Source organism: Nestor notabilis, unplaced genomic scaffold (genome assembly GCF_000696875.1).
Source record: "Nestor notabilis isolate BGI_N333 unplaced genomic scaffold, ASM69687v1 scaffold20982, whole genome shotgun sequence".
In the NCBI taxonomy this organism is placed as follows: Eukaryota; Metazoa; Chordata; class Aves; order Psittaciformes; family Psittacidae; genus Nestor; species Nestor notabilis.
This window is the reverse complement of record NW_009917303.1, coordinates 3201-20344: the sequence shown is the minus strand read 5'-3', so window position 1 is coordinate 20344 and position 17144 is coordinate 3201. Positions and strand designations below refer to the sequence as shown.

The 17144-nt window shown below is 38.9% G+C and overlaps 1 protein-coding gene across 1 annotated transcript in view; it reads right to left on the bottom strand.

The window, feature by feature from the left end:
• The window catches only part of LOC104401557 (glutamate receptor ionotropic, kainate 1), a gene marked incomplete at its 5' end in the record, with an annotated part of 38887 nt that extends 24145 nt beyond the window's left edge, over positions 1 to 14742 (bottom strand). The window contains 7 exons of the mRNA XM_010009165.1: positions 1381 to 1499; positions 6699 to 6922; positions 7519 to 7722; positions 8894 to 9007; positions 11975 to 12019; positions 12795 to 12902; positions 14712 to 14742. Coding sequence (XP_010007467.1) covers positions 1381 to 1499; positions 6699 to 6922; positions 7519 to 7722; positions 8894 to 9007; positions 11975 to 12019; positions 12795 to 12902; positions 14712 to 14742 — 845 coding nt within the window. The remainder of the gene's footprint in view (positions 1 to 1380; positions 1500 to 6698; positions 6923 to 7518; positions 7723 to 8893; positions 9008 to 11974; positions 12020 to 12794; positions 12903 to 14711) is intronic.
• Between the last annotated feature and the right edge of the window lie 2402 nt (positions 14743 to 17144).

Here is a 17144-nt window from a genome sequence, read left to right as displayed (position 1 = left end):
ACTGTCATGTACCCAAGGTAGTGGTAACGAGCAGACACTGCATCCCACAGTTTGCTGTGGATGATGGTAAACTCCAAAAAAGGCAGTACACCGAAACACAAAATCCTGGGGCACTTTCACACACAGGGCAATCACAGTTATATACACACACCTGCCTGATACTGTAAAACCACAGCCTATGTTTTACTGGTAAGTTCGAAGGAGAATAGAAGAAAAAAGCATCCAACCTCCTTCAGAGTAATTTCTATAAGCAAGCTCTATATCCGGTCAATACATTAGTGCAGCAATAAAAGCAAGTGCATCTTAGATAAATTATAAACTTTATTCTCTACCATGCTTAGGAAAAAATCCTCCTCTTGCTTTTTTCACTGCTACTCATGTCTGCTAGAGGGAAGAATAAACTGTACCTGGATGAATGCAGAGATGATTTTATATTCCTTACTTAAATGTTTAGGAATTTAATACCAAGGTACTGCTGGGCTTTCCTCTGGATTGCCTTTTTGGTGGTTGTTTCAGGGTAGGGATTTTTTTGTTCAGCTTTGATTCAACTTGAAATGTTTGACAGAAAAAACTTGCATTCTTTTCCGTAGATCCCAGTTTTGGTTAATAGTGATTTAATTGGAAACCTTAGAACATACATCCCATAACCAAATGTGTTAGTACACATATCTCTTTGACTTTCCATATGGAGTAAGCTTCACTGCCCTTCCTTGTCAGTCAACTGAGTAAAATGTCAGCTGTTTCCAAAATCATCATCAACAGGGACTTGTGACTGGATTAAGTTAATGCTTCTAAGGTTGGATGCATTTACAGAAGGATGGGACCCATACCTGCAGAAAAGCCATAAAAAAAAAGGTTTTGTTTTGTTTTTAAACAAAGTGTTTGACAAGTGCCAACAAATTTAACAACCCTTCTGAAGAAAGAGCATCTTTTGTTGTTGTTGTTGTTCATGAATTATAACTGTTTTTCTAGGGTATCTAAGGCTGTTACTGTTCCCACTGGAACGGAGCCCAACATCTTCCTATTTCCAAACCTCTTACAGCAACAAATTCAACTTCAGCATGAAGCACTTCGTAGCCCTCTTGCGATTATTTTATGTTTTGGCTCCAGAAACTCCCATGTAGCCCTGTCTGCTTCCCTTTCTCTCAGATGCTTCCCCTCCTTCCTTCTGCTGCAGCCCTATTCTGGGTTTCACAGATTCCCCTCCTCTGCCTGCTCCCGGTTGCAGTGGCACATTGTTTTCTTTCTTCATTCTATTGTTTAGTTTCTGAGATCAGGTTTTACAGTATATGTTGTATCTACAGAGGGTGGAGTTTACCAGCACAGAAGCCCTTGAGCAGACTGTGGGACGTGTGCGATAACGAAGTGTAACCGGTGTACCTTGCTGCATGAGAGCTCCAACTCCAAACCAGAAACTATTTAGTAAAGTAAAATTGTTTTCCACCACATCTGAGTCTGGGTTGCACGGGTGGGGGTTATACCATTCATATGGTGTAAACCTGTGGCAGTTAACAGAAACAATCTGTAAACATCAAATAGAGTACACACAGTGGCAGCAAACCTGCTGAATAACGCACAAAGTGAGGAGGTTAATGAAGGAAACAAGAAAAAGAAAACCTCAGCTGAAAGGCTGTCTGCGGGATGTCCTGCAGCTGCCTTTGTGCAAGCCGTGGAGCAGCGCTGCAATACCAGGAGCTATTTTCACAGTCCTGGGTCTAGCACACGGTTACTCTCTTACTCCTTCCACTCTTGGCTTAAGAGTCCTCAAGGGTGAGGCTGCTGCAACACCCCACAGCTTCCCTGCCTACACTGCTGACAGACAGACATTCACAGGAGCAGGGGAAAACTTGAAACCATGTAGCTGCTCCTTGGAAAAGCATTTAGAAAATAATGAAGGAGTAAAAGCCCTCTAAAAGCAACCATCATTTGCTGTCTGTAGCTGAGATGCTTGATGCTGAACGTGCTTTCCCTGAAGGAGGCTGCCATGGCAGCAAAAGAAAAGACTGCTGATTGTTTGAAGGTGTTTGGGAGCAACTGCAGTGCCTGAAAGCCGTAGAGCCATGTTGTCAGTGTTGCTGAGAGAGAATTATGTGGAGGACTGCCTTAATGGAAGAACTCTGCTCTATTCCCCACGTACCATCCTGCAACTGCAAACCATGCCCCTTCTGCTCTGCACAACACTTGGCAGAACTACATTAAGGACCATTTCTCCCTGAGGTGCCTTGCCTGCTGTTGTTTCCCACTGCTGTGTGGCTCACATTCTTCCTCATGAAGTTTATGAATATAGCTTTAATTGGCAATGCCAGGCCAATATATTTTAATTACTGCTTCAACAATATAATTAAGCATTGAATTTACGCACGGTTGCAAGCAGAGTGCCTTGCTTAGCTGAAGTAATGAACTCCGATAATAATGAACCCACTAATTGAAACAGTATGTAGCTTAGGATGTCATTAGCTGCACAATATTACCATTACTAGTACAACAGTATTGAAACTGTAAAAAAAGGCACAGTTTTCAGGTGCAAGATACAACAGTTCTGTGTACAATCACCAAGATATAAGCTTTAAATTTGTGCTAGAATAATGTAAGCAACTGTTGCGTAGTAATGAATTGTTCCCAACTCAGTTTGTGCACCATAGGGAAACACATCCTTAACAAGAAACCCAAAATTAAGATCTGTATGTTGCCTGAGCTGCCAACTGCCATAAAAGTGAAGAGGTCCCGTGATAAGCATTCACCCACAGGATCCCAGAGTATTAACAAAGGACAGCAAGATGTACAAATAACTCTGCCTGACCTAACTGGGAAGTCTAAGGCTGGGATCTGGCATTGTTTGAGACAGCCACCACATTCAGTAGGTTGGTTGCAAATGTCTCCATTACCAAAGAGCAAAACATACATTGCTAGAAATTGGCAGTGAAATTCTGGCAGCAAAACTCTTTCTGCCAGACTGGAAAGATTTTTATAGCTCTGGGTATGTATTTTAATGTGCTACTAAGGTATATATTTATTTTTCTCCTTGAGACAAAAGCCAATTTTCTTCCTGTGTTTCTGTTGCTTTGCTGAGCTCTAAGAAGATGCTGGTTTACAATTCAGCTTTATTTCACTGCTTATACCTTCTGTTTTCCTGGCCATTTCTCCCTCTTCCGGCCTTCAGCAGCAGCTGTGCTGAAGTTTCTGATAAAGTTGAGATGCTCAAGGAGACCTACGCACCTTTTTATATAGTTGGTTTTTTTTTTATATAGGTTTTTTTTTATATAGGTGTGACATTATTCAGCACTGGTGGTTACCTCAGCAACCTAGCTCTAGCATCATCGACATCAACAGTATAGTTGATATGGCATTAGCAGTAAAGGGAAATTTTAGCAGAAAATGCCTTGTTCATTCACTGCCAGTGTACTCAGTAAACAGCTTTATCAGTCTGTAGCCCTTCACAGTGATAAAAACTTCAGTACTTGAGTTTAAAAATTAATATAACAATGACAGAGCTACATAAGGCTCAAAGACAAATAAGAAATTGTTCAGTTCCTGAAAAGTCTGAAGAAATAACAGGAGGATTATCCCAGTCTTCCTGAGTATTTTTCTTCCATGAACTGATGCCAAAATACTGTTAACTCTTTAAGTTACTGTGGCAGTGTTAAAAAGTGAACACTTCTTGAAGTTCTTAATGCCAAACTAAACAATATTTGTTGAAACACTTGGCAAATATTACAGGAATCTTGATATATCTAGAGCAGGTCTAGATGTGGACTGTAAGAATAGCTTAGCTTCTTGGAATAAATCAAAATTTATAAAGTGTAAAGTAAATTAAGCTGACATGTGAACACAATTCTGTGTTACTTCAGCTTATGTAGTTGCAATCTAATTAGGAGCTGCTTTCAGGCATTGGTTCAAAAAAAGCACGTGTCACAAAATAATTGAACATTCAGAAAATTATGTTAACTGTTTTGCTGAACTAGTACGTTATTTTCCTCTTTTTCTAAAAAAGGTGGATTATGAGAATGATATGCAAACTTGATATATTGAGGTTGTTACAAGTTGTGTTTTGTGTTGTGTGTTATGAATGCCTGCGGTTCTAGACCTTTAATGACATGTAAGTCTTTTAGTTAATTTTAGCCACATTTGACAAAAAGGTAGAGGCATTAGAAGCTCTTATGCTCCTGCAAGTGTTGTGAAACATTGCAGGAGTAGCCCCACTAGGAGAGTAGGCGCAGGATGAGCTCAGAACTTGTTATGTTTCAGTTAATCCTCATGGGAAAGATCACCTATAAATCCTTCAGCTGCACAGAAAGCAAACAGACAGACAAACTTCAACTGGCGATCACAGTCCGCCATGAGACACAAATCTGTGGGGAAATCAGGCTTCATTACTTATGGTGCTCCTGGAACCACTGCTTTTTAGAAAGGTTTCAGAAACAACACATGACACAGTTGCACAGGGTGAACCTATGGATTTACCCAAAGGCTACACTGGGATTTGGGGCAATATTTTAACAGCCAATAAAGAAAAGCAAACAGGTTTCACAGCTGATGATTTGGAAGCACTGTGCATTTCCTTTTGGTTTCCTCCTGGCCATGTGTCTATGTGTAGCAGCTCTGGAGCAGACAGAGGACCCTGATGCTTATTATTCTTGCAAACCTGCTGCTGCTATTTAAAAAAAATTGAAGCACTGAGGGTAACTCGAGCTTTGTTTTCCCTTCTGCCTGCCCTGAGGTGGAGAGGACTGAGGGATGTTTTTAGTCTTGGCACACAACTGCATAAAAGTCAGTTTCTCACAGTTGAGCAGATTTAATATTAGTCATGAATGAGATCATGATTTGGTTACAGTAAGAGTTATTATTTATGGTACGGTGAGGCACTGCAAGAGCTTGTGGGAAGTCTGCCAGGGATGGATAAACTCTTTCTTTTAATTAGGGCCAACACTAATAACTTAACCCATGACCTCACATCCTCTAATTCCCTCTTACTTCTTCACATTTTCATCGATTCAAAGGAAAAAGCAAATTCCACAAATTTCTGTGCTTTGGTACCAGTATAGAAACATGCAAACAACCAAAGGATTCAAACAGATTGTCCACCTGGAACAAGGGTTGTTCAGTGGACCACAGAGAAATGCATGGCTGAGGCCAGTCACTCTCAGCAGAACTGCCTGTGCGAGTAAAGTGTTTGCAGGACTGTGTCTTTTGATTAAAATAAAACAAGTGAACAGGAGGAAAGCAGTAAGAGCTTAATTTGACCTGGCTCACACAGAAGTGAAAGTGAGGAACACCATGTTATGTTATCAGAATTGATGATTCACGTTAGAATTATTTTATAACCTTTGAATGAGGTATATGTATACATACATTGGAATATATATATTAATGCAGACTTCTTAAAGATGAATACCATCAGCTGCAGTAAAAACTGCAGCATTCCTGTTGCCTTCACTGTGATGTGAATATGTGGACTTCCAATGACACATCACTTTGGTTCTTATATTTCATAGTATAAATGTTTTCTCAGGCTATTTTCCATATAGTTTATTAATGTAGAATATATTTTTGTATATATAAACCAACATGTAATAGAAGTGGGGAAAGGTTTAATTAGGGATCCTCAGTAAAACAAACCAAAACGTGAATCTCTGTGAGGCACTAATAAAAATATTTATGTTTTAAATCATAAAAATGAAAAAATGAAGGATAGAATGAGATCAAATAGAGTTTGAAATGAAATTCCAATGCCACTATATGAAGAAAAGGGCAATAAATATGCCAGTTTGGAGTCCAGGTTTATTCAGGAGTATAGAAAAATGTATGCCTCAAATGACCAATTTCCTCTGACAAGTTTCTAAGTTCATTTTCTTTCACACTTGATTTTCTCTTGTTCAAAGCCCTAGAGCAACTGACTCTGTGGTTCATGGTCTCTAAGGCCATGATAAGTAGCTTGTATTCAGTTTCTGAAACCATATCAGCTGTCTAGAGTTTTTACGCTCAATGATAAGGGTATAGAATACGCTGCTGGCCCTCTGGAGCTGCGAGTGTGTTCCACTTGTTCAGAAACTTTGTGGCATATCTGTCTTTGAGGACCTTATAAGCTTTAAATTCATTTGGAAAAGCGGTGTGTACATGCTTATTTCCTGCTGGTTTTGATTAGGGACATCACTGGAAGCCTACCATTGACAGACAGGGTGCACCTCAGGACAATGCTGGGAGGGAGTTTTGGGTATACTTCACCTTGCAGATTGTCCCCTCAGGTTCCCAGTCACATTATCTCATATTTTTAAGGGGAAATTAGCTGAGCTAATTGACATCCTTCAGCAAAAATATGTTCACATCCTCTTTCTTACCTTTTAACTGTGCGCATTCTTAGTGGAAAAGAGAAGTGCTTATATGTAAGTAACACAAACTGCTTTTTGACATGTAGTCTGCTGAGGTGTTGCGTACTGACAAAGAGAAGCTGACACATTTCATCAGGTATTTCTCTCCATTCAGCCCTTAAGGAATGTAAAATCTCATCACATTGCAATATATAAAAGTGATAGCAGTGTTGATGTGAAAATACCAAGAGACTTTCTAGAATGTTATGTTTTAGGATGGGATAAACCCCTTAGGATACTATTATGCTATATCTGCTTTGCAGAGCCTGTGTATCACCTATGGAAGGAGAGGTAGTTAATGTGGATACATCTAAAACTATGTCTTTGACTTACCTTGCAATGACAAAGAGGACACAACTGACTCCAAGGCAGGCTAGGAGAACATACATCCAAATATCAGGAGAAAGAGGGTTTAAAAAGGAGAAAACTCCAGGGTTTGTCCCATTTGGCTTCCGGTACAAGATACTGATTCCCAGTGTCATGAAGGGCTTGGAAAAATCAATTACTTTCTCTCTTACATAGGTAATAGTGAGAGGAGCAACAGCCAGATCAGCTTTCTGAAATCACAAATGAGAAAATACTCATTCTTTTTATATTCAGCAAATGCAATAATATTCCTTCATTTTTTCCCCCAAGTATTAAAAACTAAACCAAATTTTACTATAAATCTGTATGACAAAATTTAACATTGCTAGGCTATTATTGGGTACATGGTATTCTGTTTCCTCTTTTTGCAGGCAGAGGGACATTTGTGACTTTCATGTGAGTAGGACAGGTATGACCAGGGACATGGAGCTTGGTCCTGTGCAGCAGAGCAAGGACTGCCAGAGCATCTGGGCAGGGACTACGTCCATAGATCAAAGGCAGCCACTGGGCAGAGGTGAGCTGGAAGCTCAGCTTTTGCAGCTTGAATTCGTAGTGAAGGGGTGGCAGGACCCATGCTAGTGTGCACTGCCCCACTGGAGATGGAGGTTTCCCCCCTCACACCTGCAGACTGTTGATTCAGATGTACTAATGTGGCTTCCTACTCTGACAAGTGGCAATAAAGAAAAAGTAATGGCTCTAAAACTAAAACATTTTGTTTGGGCTGGGTTCATGTAAAATACAACAGGTATTTTAAAAGAAGAATAAAGAGAGAAGGATTCAATCTTACATGATCTATGAGTTCTTTGACCATCCCATTCCACTCTCCTTTGTCATTCTGGGCTCCATATTTACCATCAGAAACTAGTTTGACCTCATAGATGAAGCCTAAAATATTTGACAGCTCTTTTAGTAAGTCCAGGCAATAACCCTCAAATCTGTCATTTCCATACAAGGGCTTGTCAGACTTCTTGTACATAACATAGGGATCTTCCTATAGAAAAAGAGAGTAGACACATAGCAATAGAAATTAGGTTTGTTTCAGATTATACCAGTTTCTCTAAATTATCGTAATATTTTACAAGTGGATTAAAATTAGATGTAAACCACTAATTTATCGTGTCCATTAAAAGCTGTTTCAGGTGTGTTAACAAATTGACTATATCAGTTAATGATAAGCATAAGGACCCTAATTTTCAGCAGAACAGATCATTCATAGCTCCCAGGAGTTTTAATTAAAGTAGTGCTTAGCAGCTCCAAAATCAGACCCAAGAACTGTACATTGTCTCACCCTAAGGGACAGGAAGGGATATTGAAGGAGAGAGAAGCCTAAGTAACAGAAAAATAACCATAAGAGGAACTTAAAATTTTATATTCTGTGAGAAACAGATCTTTATTGGAAAAAAATGTGTTGAGCATGTATTCACAGGACAGAATGGAGAACAGCATAGGTAGATTGCAAAGTACCTAGTTGCTTTTCTTTTTAAAGCATTTTGGGTAAAAGATCTGGGCAATCGGGTTTCCGCAGTTTAATGTAACAAAACACCTCTGGCAATAGAAAAGGAGTGTAATGGGAGCCTTTGTGCTCTTTCCTTCCTCCTGAGGAATTAGGCAGAATAATTTAAACAAATGACATTACTGGCCAGGCAGAAAGCACGAGGCAGAACAACTCATGGATACCCCATTGCATATTTTCCATTTATCGTAGTAAGTACATAACCTGTCTGTAGCATAAGGGTTTGCTACTTTCTTCAAGTCCTCATCATTTCATTTTCAGTAAAAAGGAAGGATGTATAAGCACTGAATACAAAGCTGTATGTTAATGCTTCTGGGAAGAAAAGTATGGAGGGTTCATCTCTGAAATATTGAAGTAAGCTAAGCAATTTTGGAGGCAGAGAGTCCCACGAGTCTTTCATTGGCAGTGGGATGTTTCTGAATCAATCTTGTGGTTCGATGAATGTGTATGTCGATTGCGAGTCTAAATCAAAAAAATTGCTTGAAATAGATAGTTTAACAAAACATTGTTTAGTGTGGAGGAAAACAGCCATGGAGTACATGGTGGAGGTGGCAAAGGCAGCCGCAGAGAGCCCCGCAATCATCAGCAATACCTGCATCCTATGGCACAGCTGTAGGTGATGGTGGCACCTCTACCCATTGAGACTTACCAAAATGGTGGTGACGATAAGTGTCCGGTTAGCCAAGGAATCCGTGATGTTGGTTGATCGGTCTTTGTTGCTGTCTGTCATGTTAAGGCCACTGTATGAGTTCCAAACCCCAATCTGCACACAAGAGAGCAGGTAAGCAGCTGCCCAGCCACAGTGAGCCAAAATATTTCCCTAAATGCTCATGACTTAGGAAGAACGCACTGGCTCTAGCCACTACAGAAAGAGACACCAGCAGCACGAAATGCTAGAGAAGGGAAACTGCTATAGGTCTGAGTAAGGAAGCAACATCAAATGACTGATCTAGAAAACACAGGGAACATACCACCCTTTCAAAAGCAGGTGGGAATGAATGAGCTGTAAGAGTATAAGGCATGCCAATACAGTGGTATATCAGCCAGTTTGCTACAAAAGTGGAACATGTTGGCTTTGTTTCCTCCTAAAAATGTCAAATGTCTATTTCTATGACTTTTTTTGTTTAAATTTTGTAAATGGTAGAGTCGAAACATATGGCAAGACCTCTCTCTTCCAACACAACAGATTAAAAGCTTGAATAAGTATGTTATAGCAGACTGATGAAGGCACTGGCCTTTTGATTCCGCTGTGCCTTCAGCAGGTTTAGCAAAGATTATTCTGTCATTTCTTGACTACTATATATGACAGAGCTATAAAGGTGGCACTGTTGCACGTACTGACCAATGTTTGTTCAGTAAATGTAAGTGGCCAAAGGCAAATTCCTTTCTAGCCTCAGAGGTAGTGAAGAATTCCATTATTTAAAGTGCAATTCAAAACCTCAAGGGAAAGATCTTCGTGATTTCAGCGGATTTGGATTTACACCTCGTAAGGACAGAAATTATAACTATGTTCATTTGTTCAGGCAAATATTTACTTAACATAAGCACAGTCTGAAAGCATATTCAGGGTCTTTTTGCATTTGGATTTCCATATACAGCATGGCTGAGGGTTGATGTGAGAAAACTCCAGGCAAGGAGCAGGCTAAGGGAATTTGGCTTGTATTGGATATTTGTGGAGAGCACCAGACGGATGGCTTGGGGGATGACACTGGCTATTCACAAAGCACTTCATATCACCATGCAGCTCTGCCAGCATGTTTCAGCTCTACCCAGGAGGGATCTGCTTTCAGATCCTCCCTGCTGGGGTTGCCACCAAAGCTGCCAAGTAAGTCTGAGACAAAACCCATTGACTTATGCTGTGTATCGGAGGTCTCTATCTGACGTCAGATGCTCAGTGATTTCAGGCCCAGGCTGGATTCTTTTTCTTTGGTTGTTAGTTAAGGCAGAGATGGCACTGCCTTTCTACCAAACCCAGCAGATTAGTTCATGCATGTTGAGTGTGGATGTGGGGTAATAACTGTATCAATTCAAACAAACCTTGGGTTTGTGTCCCTGGGTGCCATTGCTTTCGTCTTGCACAATTTTTTCGTCATGCCATTTCTAAAAATTGTTTTTTCAAGCATTTATCAGTCACTCCCTTTGTTTCCAAAACTAGATCAGGTTGGGAAACTGACCTAGAAAGTACACTGGATGTTGGGTATTATGATAGTTAGTGCCAAGAATATACTAAATAACCAGTGTCCTTGAATTTGCACCACGGTGGCTGAGTTAATCAAAAGCCGTTCTACTCATTGTTATTGACTTGATATGCTTTTATCAGCTGGCAGTAGGGAAGAGGAGAACAACCATGAAGAAGATGGAGTGATACAGTCACAGTGCATACAAAATACATGAGGATACCACTCGAGGTCTGGATAAAAGAATAACACCGCAGGTCAACCTTGATTAGAGCAATGGAGGAGGTTGGAGGGGCACTGGAAGAATGAGGTCAAGGTAGTACATCACTATGGTGAACTCAGGGGAGTTATTGCAGTTTAGTGACAAGTTTGAGAGGTGTCATATGCCCTTCTCAGCAGGCCTGTGCTCTGAAGCAGTTGTAATTTGGTTTCAATCAATTCAGCGTAACCCAAAACGCCTAGAGTCAAAAGTGAGATTGGTTCAATAGTGTTCTGCATGTCAGGTAGGATGATATATTGACCAGTAATGAGGGAAACAGGGGCCTTAGCCTGATTCACTGAAGATTAAGACAAGGTTATTAAGTATGTGCTTTATAAGAACACAAAAAGTGCAATAGGTTGTTTTACTCTGGTCTGCTCTGTAGCATTAAAATCCCTCCCAAATCAACACCAAATCAAAATCTTTTTTAACTGTGTATATAGGAGGGGTGGGAAATAGTGAGATCTCTGTGAAATATGTACAAAATATAATTCTAAGCATTGTAAGAAGTTTTCATCTTGAGACTGCAGAACTCTTTAAGCATGGTTAATGTGGTTGTTAACTTCTTACAGCACGGCAACCGTGGGTTGTACCTCCAGTGGGGAGCAGCACATGGAGCTTGCCTCTGACTCCCACTTTGGTGCCTTTTCCACCAGGCAGAGGAAACTCACATTAAAAAAGGAATGAGATTCCTGGGGTAATTAAGATCTTTTATAAACAAGCTTAGTTCCAATTTCCATACGTTAGTGAATGACAGCACCCACCTAATCATCTGTATTATTTTCTGTAAGGAGCTAATAGCACACTTGTCAAAATTTTGAGTCAACAGTGTTTGAACATTGACTGCATAGTGCATATTCTGTGGGAGGCAAAAAACTTCCCAATCCTGCATGTTAAAACAGTCCTTGCTCCTGATGCTAATACATGTTCAAAATCATGTAAATTAACCATTCATGGTAAATCTTAGGTGAATTTGGAAGGGTAACAGCTGAGAAAAGAGCTGCTTTTGCTGTATCTAGGAGCCTTTAGTCAAAGAGAGGAAAATCACAGCTCCCAAGAAATAAAATAATAATTAAAAAAATATTTTGGTGAAAAAGCTGAATCCTGCCAAAGTCTTTTTACTATTTGGAATTACAGTGTCTCAAGTTGGGATGAAACTTATTCTACCAGAAAAATTCATACTCTCGGGTACACTGTTGTCTCTAAACTGCAATATCAGTCACTTTCAAAACCCAAAGGATGAGTCTGAAGACCCAGCCCAAAGGTTTTTTGCATCACCTGTCTGTGTACAAACCTTCTTCCACACTTTATATAAATGATTAGAAACCTCGCCAGCAGCCTTTGTACAGAGAAAAATAAACAGAGTGCTTCATTACAAATGAAAAGAGAATCAGTCTGGAGAGCTGTGTGGGAGCAATTACATTTAAAGCCTCAATTAACCCATCAGCAATAATCATTCAGTCAAGACAGTGTACACAGAGCAAGGGACGATGCTGTCTCCAGCTGACATGAACTGGTGGCAATACCTGTGTTAGGGATTTTTAGACACTCATAGCAGCCACCTTCTAGATGGCAGTGGAAATAGCCCAGTGGTGCCCATAGGGAAGCCCATGTTTGCTGGCTGAGAGCCAGGGCAAGGGAAAAAGAACAAATCTAATCTCATTTCAAAAAATATAAAGAATTTTTTAACATCTCATCTCTTGTTGAGGTTATTATTCAAGCACCTTCTTTCCTCTCTCCCTCATGTCACATTTATTGAAAGCAGTACATGTAATATCATAGAATCATAGATAAGACTAGGGTTTACCTCTCTATATGAGTTTACCACACCAAGTTACAGTGGTGAGGACTGAAAGTAATATGCACTTAAAATAATTATTTTCATTCATATAATTATTGCCAGTCCTAAATTCCTATACCATATCTCAAAATGCAAGGTACACATTGTAAAATAATAAAACAATCTTAGTAGCTCTGTTTTCACTTTGAATTAAGTAATCTTGAGAAAAGTGGGGTTTACCCCAAGCACAGGAGACTTAAGCTGAGGAGAATGAATTTTCCTATGCCCCTGTGAAATTAGCTTTTTGTCATTGTTTTACAATAGATCTAGTTACCTTTTCTGTTCCTTCCTCCTTGAGGCTAATAATGTCCAAATCAAAATCCTTCCGCAAGCCATCCGTTTTGTTGAAGGTTATGCGCCCTGTCAGGCCATCCCACCGTGCCTGAAAGAACACAAAAACACTCTTCCCTGTAATGATTAGTAAGAACTACTCTGAAGCCATAACAAAATTACATTTTAAATTAATTGTATCATTGGATCACTTCCAAATATTTTTTTTTAACATATGTGGCTTTGCTTCTTCGATAAAAATATTTTCTTCAACTTTTTTATTTTAGTCTCTTTTCAGTATTTTGTATTTTACAATCAGACACGACTTTGTGACACTTTATATATATGGATTTACATATGTCTAGTACTGTATAAAAATGGATATACTGAAAAGAGAGAAAGACAGAATAAAGTATGTCCTACACGTGCCCAAAGACAGGGCGGTTTTGCACTGCATAAAAAAACACTAAGAAATTAAAAAATGAGTCTGCTTTGTCCAAGCTTTGCGTCTGATCCTTGGAGTACAACAGTCTAAATCCACCAGCCTGGCTTGAGTGATCCTCTTTACCCAAGCCTAGGACCTTTTAAGTTCTCCATGATGAATGAGTAACAGATGGCAATCAGTGCTGAATGGGAGTCTCCAGAAGGTCCTAAATGAAGGTAGGTAGCTAACCATCCCAAATTACCAAAGCTTTCTCAACACTTCAGCTGTGCATTTCTTAGTCTTGTGTGGTACATACTGCCTCTGCTACTCCGGGTCCAGAAATCCGTATTTTTCCAGGAAGATATAAATGAAGAAGGGCTTTTGTCATCCTGGCTTGATTTCTTGAACAGGTTGTGGTTGAATATCCCACACCAGCACTGGACTCCTAATGTCCTTGACTTTGCTGAGTTGTTTCATTAATCCCTACTCAGTTTGCAGCCCCAAGGAAGAAGACACAAGTTCCCAAGTAAGCAAACAAGGTGTATAATTCCTAATAAGAGTATTACCACTGCCTGTGCTCGCAGGTGTTGATGATGGCTATAAAAGTGGGCTTTCAGGAAAAATTCACCCAGTCAGAGAGACCTAAATAAAAACTTTGTAGTGTAAGGTACATGTAAATCTTACGTATGTGAAAGTAAGTACAGCATGTGAGTTGCATATGATCAGTTTTGGTCCAGGCAGCATTTCGTTGTCCTATCATCATGAAGCGAAATCACGTTTTCCTTGATTTATACATTAGCATCAGGAGTAAGTTAAAGTTGTACATTAGTCTGTATAGCTATGATGATTCCCTGTGTTGGGGAAAGCTTCTTCAGTGCAGAAGGATCAATGTCCAGAACTTTCTCCCAGCACATTCACTTTCTTTTAAATGAGATCTGTCTCTCATACAGTCCCCATTTTGTTCCCAAAACTGAAGCTTATCTGTGAAAAGTATTTGATGGATTTCAAACTGCAGACAATATACAAGAAAGGTTGATGATAAATGAGGGCATAGTTTTTTTCATGTGTGCCAGCATGTAATTCTTAAATTATAAGCTTTTCTACTGTGCATTGTTATTTGCTTCATTTAATTTGCTGCAGAAACGTGACATAAGGAAAGCTGCATTGAAAATCAGCAAATTTATAGAATGGTGTCTCCTCTTCCTGTTAAATCTAAATTCTAGCTCTGAATCTGCAGGATTTTGTCTCAGATGCTGGGGTGTTATCACCGTGTGTCTCAGACAAATCTGCTGCATCTAGAACTTTGTGGAAACATAGCAGGATTTTGAGGCAAGCTTAAGTAAAATAAGAATGGAAAAACACAAATGCACCAAAATTACTATGAGACTGTCCATCTTAACAATGCAGGGAGATACGGAAATCTCAGCTGTAAACAGTGAATCACTTGTGGGTTTCTCTGTTGGTATAATTAAGATAGAAAGGGGGACACATACGAACGCATTTCATTATAGAATATCTATTTCCTAGTCTGTCTCTTTATTACTCTGACATGACCCCCATCTCTTATTCATAAAGATGGAACATTTTTTAAAATATGATCTTTAGAGATCAATTTCTCCTCAGAGGGCAATTTGCTTCTTTGAAATGCTCACATTTATTGATTTCATATCAGATGCTCAGTTTCTAATGTGATAAGATCTCAAATAAAGGAACAAATATGTTATTTTGGAAATTGTCTCAGGAGCCTTCATCTCTATTCTTGTACAAAAGATGCATATGGGGAAATGCTAGCCCACTTTTGAAAAGAGCATTGATGCTTCTACCCCCATACTAAAAAAAATGGAAGGAAAAGGTGTTACAAGCTGCATAGGTGTATGCTTACATTTCAAGGTAGCAGAGAAGTGCATATAGCCTCCTTTGTTTAACTTAAGTCCTATTTAGACCATTAATGATCCAAATGTGACTTAGATTACAAGCAGGAGTCAGGGGGTGTACCTCATAATAGTTAAATGTTGAAGGATTTTTTCAGACCCCAATTGTGAGGTACACACTTCAAATACCATTTGGATTCTAAATTTAATTTCTGATTTTTGTTTAATTCATTCTAAATAAAAATAAAACGTTTGGGCTTGAGTCTAGGGAGCATGATTTTATTTTCGACCTCAAGACAGTTGTGGCATCTGTGTGTGCAGCACATCCAGACAGACAAGTGATGTTTCTTTCCTGGTCAGAAACAAAAGTTTTCCTTAAAAACAAAGGCTAGGAACCTTCAGTCCATCCCAGGCCTTCTGAACTCTGTGGTAAACTTCCAAGCTTTTAATTCAATTTGAGTCCAAAAGCACAACTGCCTGCTGCATGCAGTCAGTGAAACGTATCATTGCTCCAAAATCATAGCTAGATAGCACCACTTCTAGACCCCTGTCAGTTAAATCAAGGATGTGAGTGCCTATCAGGCTCTGTGCTCAGGCAAACAGAATTGGCAGCAGTTGCACAGTTCTCAAATGCAACTAACAAACAGAAATGAAGCAGAACTTTCTGAATAGTCAGAAACCACATGAATGTTTAACACAGCAATGAGAATTCATGCTTTTATATGCAAGATTTATAGGATTTTTAATGTTTCTAGTGACACTCATATTAAATGTTACAGGATATAATAAAAGTTAAATTGGAACCTAATCATGTTATTCATCAAAAGAAATAGCTTTTTTGCACTCTGTCCTGCTTTAATGTTAGAGGAACTAAGAACACAATTTGAAACTCTTAGGGAGAGAATGTATTTTCAATTTTGTTTGTATCATTTTGAGTTGAGCTTGCAGCTTAATTAAAAAATGTGAATTTCAGTGGCTCCTGTTTGTAATGTCTTAGATCTTATTTATGCAAGGTTTCAGGCTGCCTCTGACAACAGAACTGTGAGGAAATGCTGTTCTTTGGGATTCTGGTTTGCAGCCATATGGCAACACAGTGTTTGACTAAGGTTCAAAATAAAGTTTCACATTCTTCAATATCATGTTTTACCAGATAGTTATTATTCCTATTTCTAAGATGTAAACATTTGATAACTTTCTCCTGTTTATTAAGCAAGATGGAGAATTAACCCAATATTTTGGTTTCAGCTGGTAGTTGAGACGCAAACCATAGAGGACCAGTAGGTATGCAGACTTTCTTACTAAGCATTGAAAAGGTAATAGATTGAACAGATTCCAGATAAGTCTTCAGTCATCTCTGAAGGCTGTCAGGTACCTGACGTGGCAAAAAAATATATCCAAAGCAAGCTATCTAATTAAAACTGTGAAACTTTTTACTACTTTGAAAAATTAAGACTGTGGATAAACTGCAATCTAAAATCTGGTGTTGAGTATCCAAATTACAATATTGATTTCTATATTAATACATTAATGGACAATTATAACAACTGGAAAAAAAAGCTGACTCAGCTTCCAAAGCAAACACTCCAGAAACTTGCTATCAATTCACATCACTATCATATGGTCTTTATATCAATTTCCACTTCATCATTTTGAATCAATTTCTATAGCAGCTTTAATATCAGCCAAAGCAAATCAACAGTTCAGTCACAGAATTAACTAGTTCAGCTGCTACCAGACTTACTAAGGTAAAACAGGTACATTTCATATTCTGTTTCTTTTGTTTCTACTGGACCTCACTTATATTTCCAGATTTGAATTAACATCATAGAACTAGATCACGAAATCATAACGCACAGTGTGTTTAATGCATTGACTAAGTATTCAGCTTTATGATACAGCCTTACTGAGATAGACAATTTTGTAGATGCTGAATTGCACTACTGCACACTAAAGTGTCAATCTTTCCCAGACAAACTGATAGTGGTTTTATTATGTATTTATTTTTTCTTACTCCATGTAAGTTTATCCAAATATTTTAGTTTACTCTTTCTTTGCCTAT